The following is a 17,305-nucleotide window of genomic DNA, read 5'->3' on the forward strand; positions in this document are numbered from 1 at the left end:
TTAATTTATAATAACAAACAGCATTCAGGAGACATATTTAAATATTTAGTATTTAATTTTTTGTAAAAGTTGTACTAAGAGTTTTTATTTTTATAATAATTTTTTGTTTAAATATGTGTATTTTAAATTTAAGATAAATTTGTTTTTAGTTTCTCAATTTTAAAACTAGTTTTTTTAGTCACTAACATTTGATAACATTTTGTTTTATTCCTTATGATTAAATTTTGTTAATGAATTTATAAAATACTATGAACAAGTATTTTTATAAGTGAAGACATCACATTAAATTCAATTAATGTTGAATTATTATTCTAATGTTATTGTTAGATATATTACTAATTATTTAAGAAATTAAAACAAGTTTATATATATATATATATATATATTATAAGAACTAAAAAGATAAAATTTAAATTTAAGAGACTAAAATCAAATCTATTCTTAATTTAAGGAATTAAAAACATATTTAAGTTATAATTGTTTAAAAATTATATATAGGCTCTAATTTGTTCCACGGTCTATTTTTTTTTCATTAATCTTATTAGTGGAGCATAAAACTTATAACTTTAAATCGAATATTTATTTTGCAACAATTCGTATGAACAATCATGAATATTAGTTAAATTTAACTTCCATCCGAAGTAACATGTGATGAATGTATAATTAATAATCTATTTTCTTCTTAATAATAAATAGTTACAACATATATGTACAAGAAAATATATTATTATATCTTAAAGTTTTCATTAGTAGTGTTTTTATTCTAATTTCTATGAATAAAAAAATTAATAACCAATGGATGAAGAAAATTAATCACTAGAGAAGAATTATTATCTCCGGCTAATTTCTAGCACACATTGAACCATTTTCCCCCTAATTTTCGGAACTCACGTGTGAATCATAATTGAATCTGGTTAATATGTACTTACGAAGAGGAAGGCTCAATGTTTTGAGTTTAAGTAAATATATACACTAAAAATAAATAATAAAAAAATCTGTAGAGCTTACAACTAAAATAGTTTAATTAAAATATTGTGTAGTGTATGACAGCATTTTATCATTAACATAAAATGATAGTAGATTAATTTTTATTAAATAATTATGTAAAAATATGTTACATGAAAATATAAATAACGCATTGTTATGTCACTTCTCTTTTGAGTCAAAGTCTCTTCACATGAAACCCACGCCAAACGGGTTTATGTTTATCCCTATGAAATTTTAATAGGGTTTATTTTGGTACCTAAATCCAATGAAAATTTAATAATATTTAGGATAAGGTGAAATTGATACCACTTATTAATGTAATATATTAATTTAAACATTATATCTAATTAATTGTAAAATTAAAATATTAAAGTTAGTGGCAATTCTGGCCACAGGTCAATACAACTGTTTAGAACCTTATTGTTGGAGGATATAAAAATATTATTTAATGTATATAATATAAAAATATTATAAATTAAATTATTATAAATATTTTGAAAAAAATAAATTAATTATGAATAATTAATTTTTTTACCAGTAAAAAAAAGCCTATCAATAATTTTAGGAAAAATAAATTGGTAATATTGATTTAGTTAATTTTGTGATTAAATCAAAATTTTAATCAATTATTTAATTTAAAAAAAAATTATATGCATATCTCTCTTCCCTGTTTTTCTTATATCAAACACTTTTATTTTTGTTATATTTTTCTCTCCTACTTTTTGTTTACGTACTCTATTTTTTACTTCTTCTTTTCATTCTACCAAATACATCCTAAGTCTAAAATTATTAGAACATTTTACAAACTCATAGCTATCCTTCATAATTTTATATGTAGAAAAATTGAAATGATGTTCCTCAAATAACTGTATCAAAAATAATATATGTATTTTTCTATATAATTTATGATTATAAAACATTTTTTAAAAATTATATACACACTAATATACTTTATGAAATAAATTAACACTACATGTTCTTAAAAAAATTAGTGAAAATAAAAGTATAAATAAATCAATAAAGTTAATGTTCAATTTGATCATTCACTCTGGAACTAGGCCATGAAATTAAGAAAAACTCAGGTAAAACTTTTTCAAGATTTCATTTATGTAACTTAAACTAACCACTTTTTTCTTCTTTTTTTTTTTTTTTTTTCATTTTGATCCCTAGTCCCAGGATGTTCTAAGACTTATTAAATTTTCTTTTAAGTTTAGAAACTAACATGAAAATGAGTTACAATTTTAAAGATCGAATTAGTCATTTACACGAATTAATATTATATTTCTTGCTCCATTTTTTATATGAAGGAAAGGTAAATCAACAAATTTAGTGAACTATACACAAATAATAATTAATTATTATTACATTTTTCTATCATAATAAATCAAATATGAAGAACTAAAAAGTTGCATATAAGTGAATAATGTCTTGAACTTAGAATTAAATTGTTTGAAAAATATTCGAATTCCACATATTTCTTTTTTAAATTTAATTTAATTTTTAATCAGATCAGACTAATTTAAAACGAAATCTTAGTACACCAATAGAAAGAAAAAAAAATCGAAATCTTAAATCAAAGGAATCAAATTAATTAAGGCACTCCTTCTCGAGTCTTGACCCCTTCCAATGACAGTACATTCTTCACACGTACAAGGTTTTTTTTTTTGTTTCCTTTGGAAATTAATTACAACACAGCGTGTTTTTCTAATTCTCAAAGCGCGTTGACAGTGATCTATCAATTCAATATCAAAGTATATTCATACGATCCCAAAAAAATATAGTATATGCATACGATACTTTAGGAAACCTAACATTGAGATATATTATATCCTTAAACAAATGTAAATTTATCAGTAATATATTCCAAGACTTAATGGTGATACCAAGTGTAAAAAGTTTTACAAGTCAACCAATTAAAATTGTAACAATTTTAATGTAATTGCTACAAAAGTTAATAAAATTTATTATTTACATAGATTGTAATTGAATAATTATATAAAATTATTTTAAACATATTTATAAACAAAAAATTTAGTAAATGATATTTGTAAAGAGAACTAAATCGATTATTTTAAATATGACCTTTTATTCTAATTATTTTTTTTATTATAATAGATAAAAAAAAATAACACTCTCAAAATTATCAAATAGAAAATCAATAAAATATTAGAGATTCTTGCACAAAACAACCATATTTCTTTTATTTATAAGATTCAAATCTAAAACTTTATTTTAAAAAATAAAATAACTTCAAAGGAAGAAATTGTTAAAATCTTGTGATATATTTAATGTTTAGAATTGTTCAAATGAATTTCTAAATTCTAATCCTTTCTTCTAGGTCTTATAGCCATAGCATGGTCTAGGTGGGTGATGTTGATTTGTTGAAGTTTGAAATTGATGAAAACAGAAGACTGTGCACACCTCCCCATAGTTCTTAGTCCATAGTTCATAGTCCATACCCTTTCTCTTCTCTCTTACCCTTTCAATTAATGCCAATTTTTGTCTCCTGAACATTAAACCCTTCCAGCTGTCCAAATTTCATCCCCGATATATTATATGCTCAATATATTAAAGAAATATGAAGGGCATTAAATCTGCATGCCCCACCATCACCTTCACCTCATGTATTTGGATAGAGATCATAGGGTTGCAATCTGATTCTTTTCCCATAATAAAGCCACAACTTATCACCAAAACACAGTCATAAGCGTGGTTTGACTCTTACACATTTTAAATTGCAATTCAAAAAGAAATATTGTTGGCCCTTTCACACTGAAGCTCTACAAATACCCCCCCAGCTAAGATTGAGCTAGCTATATACTCAGCATACACATTTCTCTCTCCCTCTCATTTCAAGCACGACAACACACACCATGGCAGATGTTCTCAGTGAAGAACAGATTGGTGAGATCAAAGAAGCCTTTGGCTTGTTTGACAAAGATGGAGATGGTAATCAACTTTTCTCCTTTATTCACCATCTATCATTTTCTATAAAATAAGATGATATGTAGACACCTCTATATATCAAACAGGATAACACTATTTATATTTCTTTCTTTATGTCTCGTCTTATCACATCATATCACACCACGTCAAATATGATACATATTTTTCTCCCTCTTCCTCTCTAAGTTTTAAATAGGATTTGGAGTCCATAAAATATTTTTCTTCTCCCTAAATGGGTCTCCCTTTTTTTAGTTGAAATCATGAAATCCTTCTGTTCTATGATTAGTTATGCCAATGTCCTTCATGCTTCATTTATCTGTGAAGAGATAACTTTTAATATACCAAACTCATTTTTTTCCCCTCTATTTATGTACAAATGCAACTTTTCATTTGAGAAACATAATAAAGGTAAGTTATATGTGTAACTTGTGTGTATGTTTTAATAGGGTGCATTACTGTGGAAGAATTGGCCACGGTTATTCGGTCATTGGATCAGAACCCCACAGAAGAAGAGCTTCAAGATATGATAAATGAGGTCGATGCAGATGGCAATGGAACTATAGAATTTGTTGAGTTTTTGAACTTGATGGCCAAGAAAATGAAAGTAAAATATGCTCTTAATCTTATTCCTTCATTGTTTATTTAATATACATGATATGGTTTATTTACTAAAGTTCCGAAGCAATGATTAATATCTTAATTCCTACTATGTTTTCTATCTCATTTAGGAGACTGATGCAGAGGAAGATCTCAAAGAAGCTTTCAAGGTGTTTGATAAAGATCAAAACGGTTACATTTCAGCTAGTGAGGTATATAATTATATAAAACTCTATTACTTATAATTTCTGTTCACTTTTTTATTGAAATTTTCTTTCTTTGACGGCAATGACAATTCAAAAAAGTATTCACAATTTCTGACAAAGTAAGGGTTTCTTCAAACTTGAATAAAGCAGGTAGGGTCAAGATGTTGCAAAGTGCAAACTAGATTACAACTCTTGAATCTCTTCTCTTTTTCCATTTCTTAGTACTTTTTTCTACAATGGTGCATTTACTTTTCTGGCTACGTAATAGAGGCTGCAAATTCATTTTCTTTTTCTTATGAAATTTCTACTTCAAGTTTCAACCGATCTTAGTCAATTTTCCTCCTTGAATTATTCATCTATATGTGTTTTCACTTTCTATTTTGAATTATTTTTATTTAACATAAGTTCTCTGTTTTAGGATTGGGATAACTCATAGATGAAATTTAAGCATGCATATACCTGCACTTATTTTGAGACATATGTACGACTCAATCAATAACAGAATTATTATTCATGAAAAAATATTTATTTAAATTTTCTTAGAATTATTATCTATTGACACTAGGTATAAATATAAATAATAAGTCTTATATATTTAAAAAAAATTTATATAGTACAAATTTAACTAATTGAATCATATGATATTATACTTAATATTATATATATCAAATTTTACTATATATATATATATATATATATATATATATATATATATATATGTGACTAAAGACCAAATCTAATTAATGTACTCAGATCAAATTTAATTATTTTAAGTAGGAACATGTATAAAAATAATTTAATTAAATTTAAAATTTGTAAAATATCAATAATCTTAAAATAAAATATCAGTCATAAATAAAATTTTCATTTCATTATTATTAATAATACAACATTTTCCATAGTTGCATATGAAAAGTGGAATGAAAGAGGTGTGTACATAAATTCATATATGGCGATGAAAAAGGTACAACAATTTCACGTGCACGTTCAGGACAGTACTTTATACCTTTCCGCATCCTATGAATAATAGCTATTTGATTTTTTATAAATAAAAAAAAAAACATTGGAGTTTGACATTTGAATAAGAAGAGGAAGAGAATCTTACTTTTTAGCTTTCACTCTCTTAATTTATTAGTATCAAGTAATGAGTACGTATATGCATTATGCAGAAAGACATGCACATGTGCCATGTATATATATTAAAATGTTTGCGTGTTATGCAGTTGAGACACGTTATGATCAATCTTGGGGAAAAACTAACTGATGAAGAGGTGGAGCAGATGATCAAAGAAGCAGATTTGGATGGTGATGGTCAAGTTAACTATGATGAATTTGTCAAGATGATGATGAACATTGGATGAAACTTTCAACCAACATATTCTTATTCGAATTCCTTTGGATCCCAATTTCCCTCCCAACAAATAAGTCTTCCTATTAATATGTTTGTTGTATTTTATTTGTAGATGATGATGATGATATGAATGGCCGATGCATTAGAGTGGCTTCTCAGCCAAACCGTTTGATTTGTTCAAACTCCAACCCATAATTATTCTTTCAGTTTTAAATTAATTAGAGTTCATTTCTAAGAACCTCTTAAGTTAGACACTTTCTTTCTTGAAAGATTAATGTATGCTACAATTTATTTTATTTCATTATAAATGTCTCTTGATATTAACTTTTTTCTTTTACTTTATCTATTAGCAATTACTTTTAAGTTCTTGTATAAATTAACTTTATTTAAAAGAGGAAACGAGAATTCCCGATTAAGTTTTATAGTCAATATATAGCATGAATAATCAAAACATTATTTCATCTATTAAAATTTAAAAATAATGATATGTTTAAAATTATGGGTATCACACGATAATTATGGATAAGATCAAAATAATGTATATAAATAAAGGATAACTATCACCTCAAGCTGATTTTGTAGCGTTAAACTTGACCTAAACCCTTATTCTAATTAAGATAATATGAGAGTCTATCTTAATGATTGTTGTTGAAAACATTAGGTGATCACTTACTACCTATGGATATTCATTATTAATCACTCATGAGTATTTAGTGTTGCAAGCTTCATGCTCAAGATGTTTAGACCTCAACATGAGTGGTGTATCCGAGATTATTCATCAACTAGTAATAAGTAGGGATGAAAATAGGTCAAATTGTTCAACCAAGACCTATGACCTACTTTATATCAAGTCCGAGCCAAACTTTTGTTTTAGAAAATATGGGTCAAGTCTTTTATAAAAACTTATTTAGTTAAAGAGACCAAGTGCTACGTCATTCAAAAAATCTTTTAGGCTTAACAAATTAACCTATTTAAATATAAATAAATAAATTTTTGTTGTTGATATCGTTATTGTTATTATTATTATTGTTATTATTATTATTATTATTATTATTATTATTTGTGTTATAATATATTGAAATTATGAATTTATTTATCTTTTTAAATGTTAAGTGTCTCAACCTTAAGTCTACTAGCATCATTAGAGTCACTAAGCTTGAGATGTTGTCTATTTTAGCACTCACGAAGTCATTATAGTTTTTGTTGAGATTTCCGTTGAAGTACTCTTATTTATAATTATAGATTAGGTTACTTCCCTCAACGGACTCAAACACGGCAAGTATACCGGCCGTACAAGTAGTAAAAATATCGTATCCACAGGGATTAGAAGGTAAACTAAGCATTCATTGGCTACTTGTGACTTGAGAACAATCCCAATAAATATGAATATGAATTTAAGAACAAAACTACTGGAATTGTTAAAACACAAATAAATGAATTAGAAATGAATTGGGGTGAGAAATGGTAAAATGGACACTTGAAGTTGTGGGGGTTTGATTTCACCAAAGAAACACTAGTGAATCCTATGTCTCTTGTTACATTCATTGTTCAGTCAACCATAAATTTACTCAGACCTAATTCCTTAGAGAAAGAGCCTAGGTGCAAAATATTGAATATCAATCCCTTGAGTACTCAATACCTCCACCCGCATTACCGGTTAGGGTTTTAAGACTACTAATGGGTCAAGCCCTATCCCTAGGTACAATTCCCACTAGGCATATGTTCATAACTAGTTTCAAGGATATTTCCCAATACTCAATGAAACCTTAAATCATGCAAAGGGTGATCAAGCCAAAGCAAGCATTAAGCATAGAATCATACACAACAAGGAATGAAACAAAACATATATATCATTAAACACAAAGGGATTACAATAGAGTCTGTTGGTTACATCAAAACCCCAATACAATGGATAGAACCTCTCAAAACAAAGAGGGGAAAACTAAAATAGAGATGGAAGAGGAAAGGAAGAACCGAAGGAATGATCCACCGTGGGAGGCTTCCGAAGCCTGAGAATCCCTCCTGCAGCGCTCCTGGAGGCGCCCCTGGGCGAATGAGGGAGAAGACCCTCGACATTTTCCTTTTATGCAGCCCGAGGAGACAAATTAGGGTTATTGCGCCCGGCGCGTTACACTTCGCGCCCGGCGCGGGCTTCCCCTGATGCTCAATGTGCTCTCGGCCTTGAATTGAGCCCGGCGCAATTATAAATTGCGCCCGGCGCGAGGTTCCCAAAGGCTGAGAGTACTCTATTTTATGCCCGCCCGGCGAGATTAATACGGCGCCTGGCGCGGTTGCCTGCTCTGCTCCTTAATTCTTTTGTTTTCCACTCCTTTAACCCTTTTTTTCCTCAATTCTCTACTTGAATACCTGCATATACAAAAGAAACCAAAATGAGAACAATTATATGCAATGATACAAAGAATGGAAGAATTTGATCATTAAATCTTGTATAAGTCTCATCCAAAAAGAGGTAAAATTGAGACTTAACAACTCCCCCAAACTTAGAACCTTGCTTGTCCTCAAGCAAAAGGTAATTAATCAAGCAGATAACAAGCAATGCATGTGTGTCAAGTTCCTTATTCTTGGTTCACTTACAATTTCATTTCACAAGCATGAACCTTAAACGAATTTTCAGCCACAATTATTGCAATGGAACATGACAATGTGCAAACAAAAGTTTCAAAAGAGATCAAAGAACTGAGAAAAGCTAATGACTATCTATGAATGCATCCTCACTAGGAAAGTGTTTCTCTCATATGCACACTAGTGTATAGGGGTGAGTGTTTCTCTCATATCTACTACTCACGCCACAGGATTCAACTTTGCTCTTCGTTTCCAAATGAAACCAGTGGTAAAACAAATGCAGACACTTATCACAAGGTCTTTATTAGGGCAATCTGGGTCAAGCAGGGTCAAGCGGTAGCAGTTTTATGGTTTTTCAAGGATTGAAGGTGCTATAGCTTAAGAGAGCAAATAAGATTTTTCAATGATGTCCCTCTCCATACCCCATTACAACAATTAAGCACATGCCCTCAACCAATTCCAGCCATTAGCCTTTATATGATGCATCTGTACACTTTTGCATCTTATTTCAATTTTTTTTTTTTTTTTTTTTTTTTTTTTTTTTTTTTTTTTTTTTTTTTACTGACCACATACTTCTTCTTTCTCAAGTTTCTTCATTCTTCAACTCCCCCAAACTTATTTGATGTCATCAATATACTCTCTTAACCAAAACAAGGATTTAAGGTTAATTTTTCAAAGTTGGGATAAGTGGAAGGTTGAGTGTTTAAGCTTAGGAAGATATGGGTCAAAAGAAAAATAAATATGGCTTTTTTGGCTTAGATGGTTATCAAAATATAGAAATGCCTTGATCATGTAAATACACTACACTAGCAAACCACCTGGGAAACTCAAGCAAAGTCTATCATGCAACATAAGTGTAGTTTCTCTCATCAGTATTTAGGCTCAGACCTCACTCGGTTGGCATCCACAGATTATCACACTCAGCTCAGTTCTATGATCAACATTGAAACCCGTATGCAACTAATCATGAACTAAAGCTCTAATATGACTTGAAAATGTCTAAAGTACACACACCATAAACATTAAGCAAACCTCAATCCAAAATTGATCACATACAAAACAAGTATTCAACAAGATTAAAAACCATGCTCTAGCAGGATATTCAAAAAGATGTACCAACCAGAGTAATCCAAAAACAATTAAAATACTGAAAATAACAACAGAAAAATAAATTGCAAACAGAGGTGAACTAAGGTGAGCTTCATCTATTTCCATCAAATTTGGTCATCTTCCTCAGTAAGTGCTCAACCGCATCTGCATCAGCAGCTCCACTCCCCCACATTTAGAAGCCTGGTCCCCAGGCCAACCAGTATATGCCTGCAAGTCCTAGTAACCAGAAGTTGTGAAAGAGTATTCATGAAGAACATGGTGAGCATAGTATACAATGATGACCATACAATTATATCAAAAATGAAGAACAACCTTAGACCAAAATTAACCACAAAGAAACATGCTTGAAAACAGAGAAATATAGGTTCAGGAGAGTGCTCGCGCCGGGCGCAGCACAAACTCGCGCCAGGCGCCATCTCAGTAAAAGGCCAACGAGGTTCAAATTCTGATACCGCGCCGGGCGCAGCACAAACTCGCGCCGGGCGTGGACTCTGAAATGGTTACATTTTGCCTAAATTTGCTTTGAAGGGAACCTTGTAACCAACCAGAACCAGAATTACCTCATATCTCACACTCCAAACAAAGTATAACCTATATTTACTCATTTCAAACATGATTCACACACTTAACAAATAACACAAACAATACATAACACAAACAACATATAACACAAAACATATTTACATATAAACAAGCAAGTCACAAATAGCTATAAATACTCAATTTGCCATTCTAATCCCCGGCAACGGCGCCAAAAACTTGTTGAGATTTCCGTTGAAGTACTCTTATTTATAATTATAGATTAGGTTACTTCCCTCAACGGACTCAAACACGGCAAGTATACCGGCCGTACAAGTAGTAAAAATATCGTATCCACAGGGATTAGAAGGTAAACTAAGCATTCATTGGCTACTTGTGACTTGAGAACAATCCCAATAAATATGAATATGAATTTAAGAACAAAACTACTGGAATTGTTAAAACACAAATAAATGAATTAGAAATGAATTGGGGTGAGAAATGGTAAAATGGACACTTGAAGTTGTGGGGGTTTGATTTCACCAAAGAAACACTAGTGAATCCTATGTCTCTTGTTACATTCATTGTTCAGTCAACCATAAATTTACTCAGACCTAATTCCTTAGAGAAAGAGCCTAGGTGCAAAATATTGAATATCAATCCCTTGAGTACTCAATACCTCCACCCGCATTACCGGTTAGGGTTTTAAGACTACTAATGGGTCAAGCCCTATCCCTAGGTACAATTCCCACTAGGCATATGTTCATAACTAGTTTCAAGGATATTTCCCAATACTCAATGAAACCTTAAATCATGCAAAGGGTGATCAAGCCAAAGCAAGCATTAAGCATAGAATCATACACAACAAGGAATGAAACAAAACATATATATCATTAAACACAAAGGGATTACAATAGAGTCTGTTGGTTACATCAAAACCCCAATACAATGGATAGAACCTCTCAAAACAAAGAGGGGAAAACTAAAATAGAGATGGAAGAGGAAAGGAAGAACCGAAGGAATGATCCACCGTGGGAGGCTTCCGAAGCCTGAGAATCCCTCCTGCAGCGCTCCTGGAGGCGCCCCTGGGCGAATGAGGGAGAAGACCCTCGACATTTTCCTTTTATGCAGCCCGAGGAGACAAATTAGGGTTATTGCGCCCGGCGCGTTACACTTCGCGCCCGGCGCGGGCTTCCCCTGATGCTCAATGTGCTCTCGGCCTTGAATTGAGCCCGGCGCAATTATAAATTGCGCCCGGCGCGAGGTTCCCAAAGGCTGAGAGTACTCTATTTTATGCCCGCCCGGCGAGATTAATACGGCGCCTGGCGCGGTTGCCTGCTCTGCTCCTTAATTCTTTTGTTTTCCACTCCTTTAACCCTTTTTTTCCTCAATTCTCTACTTGAATACCTGCATATACAAAAGAAACCAAAATGAGAACAATTATATGCAATGATACAAAGAATGGAAGAATTTGATCATTAAATCTTGTATAAGTCTCATCCAAAAAGAGGTAAAATTGAGACTTAACAGTTTTGTCCTGAAAAGTTGCCCCAATGAATTTAGGAAGAAGAGTGTTTATAAACAACTATTGATTTCGATTTCTAAGTAATGCGAGACTTTTTGACATACCAAAACAAGCAACATGTGCAAAAAAATTTGTACAATCAATACATTCTTGTTGTGAGTAACCTTGTGCTTCAAAACGAGTTTTGTTTCTCACACTCTTACCTATTTCGTCCAACTTGATTTTGAAGATCAAGTGAGTTCCTATGACTATCTTGTCTTCAAGTATAAGAACTAGTTTTCATACATCACTATGTTGAATTGCTCTAGTTCTTTCTTTCATGGTGTTTATCCATCTTTCATCCTTTAAGGCTTCATCTATAGACTTTGGTTCTATTTTTTAAATCAAAGTTATATGAGATCTTTCTTTAAAAGTTGACCTTGTTCAAACTCTATCATAAGGGCTTCCAATATTTTCTTATCTAGCTAGATGATAATTCTTCATTTCCCAATTGTCCAAAAAGCTATCATCGATCATTCATTGAATGATCATATACATCATCTTCAAAAACTTCTTCTTCCTTAGGCTTATTTGCATTAGGAGCAATCTTTAGTGTCATGTCCTTGGGAGCAATCTTCAGTATCATGTCCTAAGCATTTGAGGAACCTATAATATATGCATTAAACAATCCTCCCCCTCAACCTCAAAGGTTTTCCAAGATCAATTCCTTTCTCCTGAAACTCAACATTGTATACCTTGTTCAAAATTCTCCCTTTGAAGTGTCAAGGGTAGTATGGTCATGGTAATCAAAAAATGGGTTGATACTCCAAATATGGTTGCTTTATCGACCTATCTTGCCTTGATTCAGGCTTTCTTTCTTGCTCTCCATTTTCTCTCTACAACTTAATAGTATTTTCATAATTAATATACTTTTTGGCTTTTTTAAAAAATTCTTCCAAGGTAATAGTGGTCGATCATGTCTTGGTAATGGATGTATGAAAAAGAGTTCTCTCTCGAACTTCATCTTTGGCCAACATCAAAACAATCCAAGTAAAAGATTGCTTGTCATCCTAACCTTTTAGTTGAAATAAGCAACATATTCATGAAAAGGCTAACCCATACCCTAATGAATTCTTTTGTGATTTGTTTTTGGTCTTTAGCCAAGCCTTACTAGTTATGAAAACAGCTCTAGACAATTCTCTAAAGTTGACCAACCTTGACTCTACAGATTGCAAGCATTTCAAGATGTTATGCTTCAAAGATAGTTGAAAAGCCCTACACATCAAGGGATCTATTACTCTTTTGTAGGACAACATTAACATAAACTTTACTATATTGGATAGGTCATTCGACATCCTTAGACGCTGAAACACCCTTAAGACTCCAAGTACTCCCCACTTGGCATCTTAGAATGCCAAAGCATCTTTGTTTGTATATCTAGGCATTCCCCATTCGACATCCTCAAATGTGGAAGCATCCTTGTTCATTCATCCAGGCATTACTCGTCCGACATCCAATGATGCTGACACATCCTAGTTTGCATGTTCAGGCATGCTTGTTCAAAGCCTTGCATCCATTTGGCACCCCCTACTGTCAACTACCTATGTATGCCCATTCAGGGCTTTGCACCCATTTGACTCCCTCGACTGTTGATTGCTTGTGTCACTGTCCAGAGTGAATGATTTCCCATTTCTTATTGAGATAATTAAAATGATTAAAGTCCAATCACAGTACGAAGCATATTATCAATGTATTACCTAATTGGTAATCCTAGGTTGAGGCCCATTAGAATTTGAGTCCATCACAATTAGTATAAATAGTATCGTATATCGAGGTAAAGTTACTATTCACAATATATTTGTATTTATTACTCCAAGTACAATATTTACTTGAGCATTGGAGTACCTTTTACGAGTACATCCCCCTCGATGTAACTAAGCAACCAATTTAGAGAGTGACGAGTAGAGTTAACATTGAAGAAAGAGAATTAAAAGTATCTAGATATAGGTACATTTACCAAATGAACATTTAATATTACTCTAGAGTTGAGAGTTGTTAGAAATGCTTTATTCATAACCCTAATAGGAGAAAAAAGGGTGAAGTGATGAAATTATCTCCTCGCCATTATGAATAATAACCATAACCATTAGAGCAATGGATTGCACTAAGGGAATAACACTTCAAGAAAAACTAACGTACAGGTGGACACTAGTTGGTAAGGATGATAGAAGGTTATCTCTGAGGAATAAAGATTTCAAATTGCCCCTAATAAGGTGACCTACTCCTAATGGTGGACTAGAATGGTCCTCTCTTTTCCTTGAGCTCTTCAATCAAATGTCTTTATTGATCCATGGTATCAATTATTGTTGAAGCAATGTAACACCCTCAACCATGAAAATAAATGACAGAGTAAATGGTAAAGCTCTTACCATAATGGGGTTCATTGGTGAAACAGGAACTGAATGATCAAAAGTAACAACATCTACACACATTATAAGTAGAATAAGGGAAAGTATGGGAGGAGCCACACTCTCCTTTGGTGTTGTGAAAGTCTCCACTCCATCCTTAGGTAGTAGAGGAAGGAAGGGCATTGGAACATAACAAAATAATTTGGTGATCGTACAAATTAACCATCCTAACCAAATAGGAAAATTGTTTCTCACAAACAACATGTTCAAATAGGAAATATGACAAGTATCTCAAACAACAACTCTAATGAAGCAACATACCCAAGCAAGGATGGGCAAAGCTAGAAACCACCTGTAAGCACTCCAATGCCTAAGTCACTTAGAGAATCAACAAAGTGACAATATATTTGAGTATCTAGAAGAACATAACCAAGCATGTTACATGAGTCTTTGTTTATAGCATTTAGAACAAGAATGAGATAGTTTGTTATAGAGTGTGTTTGGTAACATCATGTGATCAGCTACCAAATCTCAATCCCAACATGACTGTGTTAGCTTAAACATGGTTAAGTCAGTCTGGGATGTATGACTAAGTCATTTGTTTTGTGATTATGTATTGGTTTTTGAGTGACTATGTCAAAATGCTTATTCACAAGTGAGTTGATATGATAGATAAGATTGATTGCTAAAGATATTTTTAGAATAATTACTCCCCAAATATATATAAAGCTAAAATTTTATGTCAATTTATTTGAGTTTGATCTTAAGATATTTATCATTAACTAAAATTCTTGAACTTTAATCTTAAAATAATTTAAAAAAAATTACTAAACATAGCTTGATTAAATGTTACATTATAATTATGAAAATCAATTGCGGGGTTTTAGCATATCCAACATTTTTGAATGGGAAGTCCTTCGGCTCATATTCTTGGACTTTGACCTAAAAATCACTTGTTGGGTTGGAGTTGGACAGACGTGATTTATTATCAGAAACAGAAACCTTATGGTGTGAGTTTTTCATTTTCTTGACTTTCAGCAACAACGGACTTGTTTCTTTTTTCCATCTTTATGGGGTAGAATATTAAACTAAACAAGTGCTCATCAACCAACATTGGCTTCTCAAAGATAAAGATACGTATTTTTTAATCAAATTACCTACGATTCGAATTTTGAAATTGAATATGAAATAAATTGTATTAAAAAAATTATTCATCTAGTGTATATTTACTATTTTCAACAAAGATTATTTTCAACATACATATTTTATATTAATATTATAATTTTAAAAAATAAAAAGTCTCCATCATATAAGTTGTTACACTGTCTTTATGTTTACGATCTTTCTACAAAGTAAATTAATGCATATATACAAATACAATTCTCAATAAGTGGTTATGTATGGTGCCCTCTTTAAAAAAGAAAATTCCAGTTGAACTATAGAGAGTTTGCAATTAGCTGTCCTTAGCTAGGGCACACCTAAATAGTCTTCTCATATGTGTCATTAACAGCAGAGGCCACTTATATATATCTCACACTTTGTTGCCTTTGACTCTTTTTTGGTCACTACCTTTTTATTTTTTGTAGCATCCTAAATTTTAAAAAATAGATGAAATAAATAAAACTATGTTTTTGAAAAGTAATTAAAAAAATTGTTAAAATGAGAAGGGTTTTTGAAAATAATAATTACAGTATGTGTTTTTAAATTAATAAAATGTGTTTTCTAAAATAAAATAATATTTAAAATAATTTAGTGTGTTTAATTAATTAAGAGAGTTATCGTAGGTTGGCACAAATAGTCTAGGATCCAGTTTGACTTTACGTTCTCTATGATATAAGTTTGACACCCCTATGACCATAAAAATCCTATTTTAATGAGGATACTTACCGAAGGAGATCCTTTAGCGTCAAAGGTGAAATTTCTATAGTGAGTCTCTATTAACCCTCACTTCAACAAGAAAGTCCTCAGTCAAATTAGGCACTATTTTCAGCTAACCAATAAGTGGACGATAGTGTTTAATATGAGGATCTCTAACATATCATTGATCCCTTGTTCGGTGGTCATGCAAGTGTAATCCCCTATCCAGCATTTTTAATACTAAAAAAATTATTGAGAGAAAAGCTTTGAAAAATTATAATGTTTATTATATAATTAATGGGAGAGATGTGTATTTTATTATAATGTATTTTGTTTAAATTAAAATATGAGGGAAGTGAAGTTTGAACAAGGTTTGCCTTTTAACCCAAAGAATTAGGTGTTGGTTAGGAAATTTTTTAAATAAAGGTTAAGACTACGGTTTTTTTCTACATTTTGAAAACTCATGCTTCTTCCGTTCTCTCAAAACTCAAGAAACTCTTGAGGAGAATGTAGAGGCTACTAGCTAGAGTGTATCCCAAACATTTATGTCCTTTGTCAAATGTCTATCAAGATAGAGGGAGTGAGTTATCTCACTCTAGAATGTAGGGTAATTGTTTGGGTAGCAAGATTGGCCTCCTAATCTCTTTATTGTGATTTTGTTGTTCTATATGGGGACCTTAAGAGCACCTTATTGGTTTGAGATAAATACGAGAAATGTTTGGTGCCATCTGTTGCTCTGGAGGGAGACCTTGGGAACCCCCTTATTTGGTTATTTGAAGGAGATAGTTGTTTTTTTGTATTGAATTATTGATCTTGATGACATGTGAATACCCTTGAATGTATGTTTGACTTTATGCACGGGATATCATGAATCTTTGTGAAAACCCTTAGGTTCTTGTAAGAGACCCAATCTGCAGAGCAAGATAGAGATAGAGGAATATGACTTATGGTTGAGTAATTGGTGGGTAATTCAAGTTATTAATAGTTAGTAGAAATTTATTTGATGGTGAAAATAATATTACTATGTGAAATTTTTGTATGAACATACCTTAATATTTACATTATTTCTTTCTATGTGATTAATCAAATAGAGTTTTGTTTGTTGGGATTGAAAAGTAGGCATTTATAGCTACAATTTAGACTCGAAAATCAAATAAAAATACTAATAAATTTCTATTGACAACTAAGGTAATGTAAACCATTAGAAATGACTCAATTGCATCACTTTAAATGATCA

The 17,305-nt window shown here is 31.4% G+C and overlaps 1 protein-coding gene across 1 annotated transcript; it reads left to right on the forward strand.

Moving 5' to 3' along the window:
* The first annotated feature begins 3,748 nt into the window (after positions 1 to 3,748).
* LOC109796426 (calmodulin-1) lies at positions 3,749 to 6,411 on the forward strand. The gene is made up of 4 exons (XM_020356104.3): positions 3,749 to 3,936; positions 4,380 to 4,537; positions 4,662 to 4,742; positions 5,960 to 6,411. The coding sequence occupies exons 1-4, from the start codon at positions 3,861 to 3,863 to the stop codon at positions 6,095 to 6,097; spliced, it is 453 nt and encodes a 150-aa protein (XP_020211693.1). The 5' UTR covers positions 3,749 to 3,860; the 3' UTR covers positions 6,098 to 6,411.
* Positions 6,412 to 17,305: the final 10,894 nt, after the last annotated feature.

This window comes from Cajanus cajan, chromosome 7 (assembly GCF_000230855.2).
Source record: "Cajanus cajan strain Asha chromosome 7, NIPB_CcT2T_4, whole genome shotgun sequence".
NCBI lineage: Eukaryota > Viridiplantae > Streptophyta > Magnoliopsida > Fabales > Fabaceae > Cajanus > Cajanus cajan.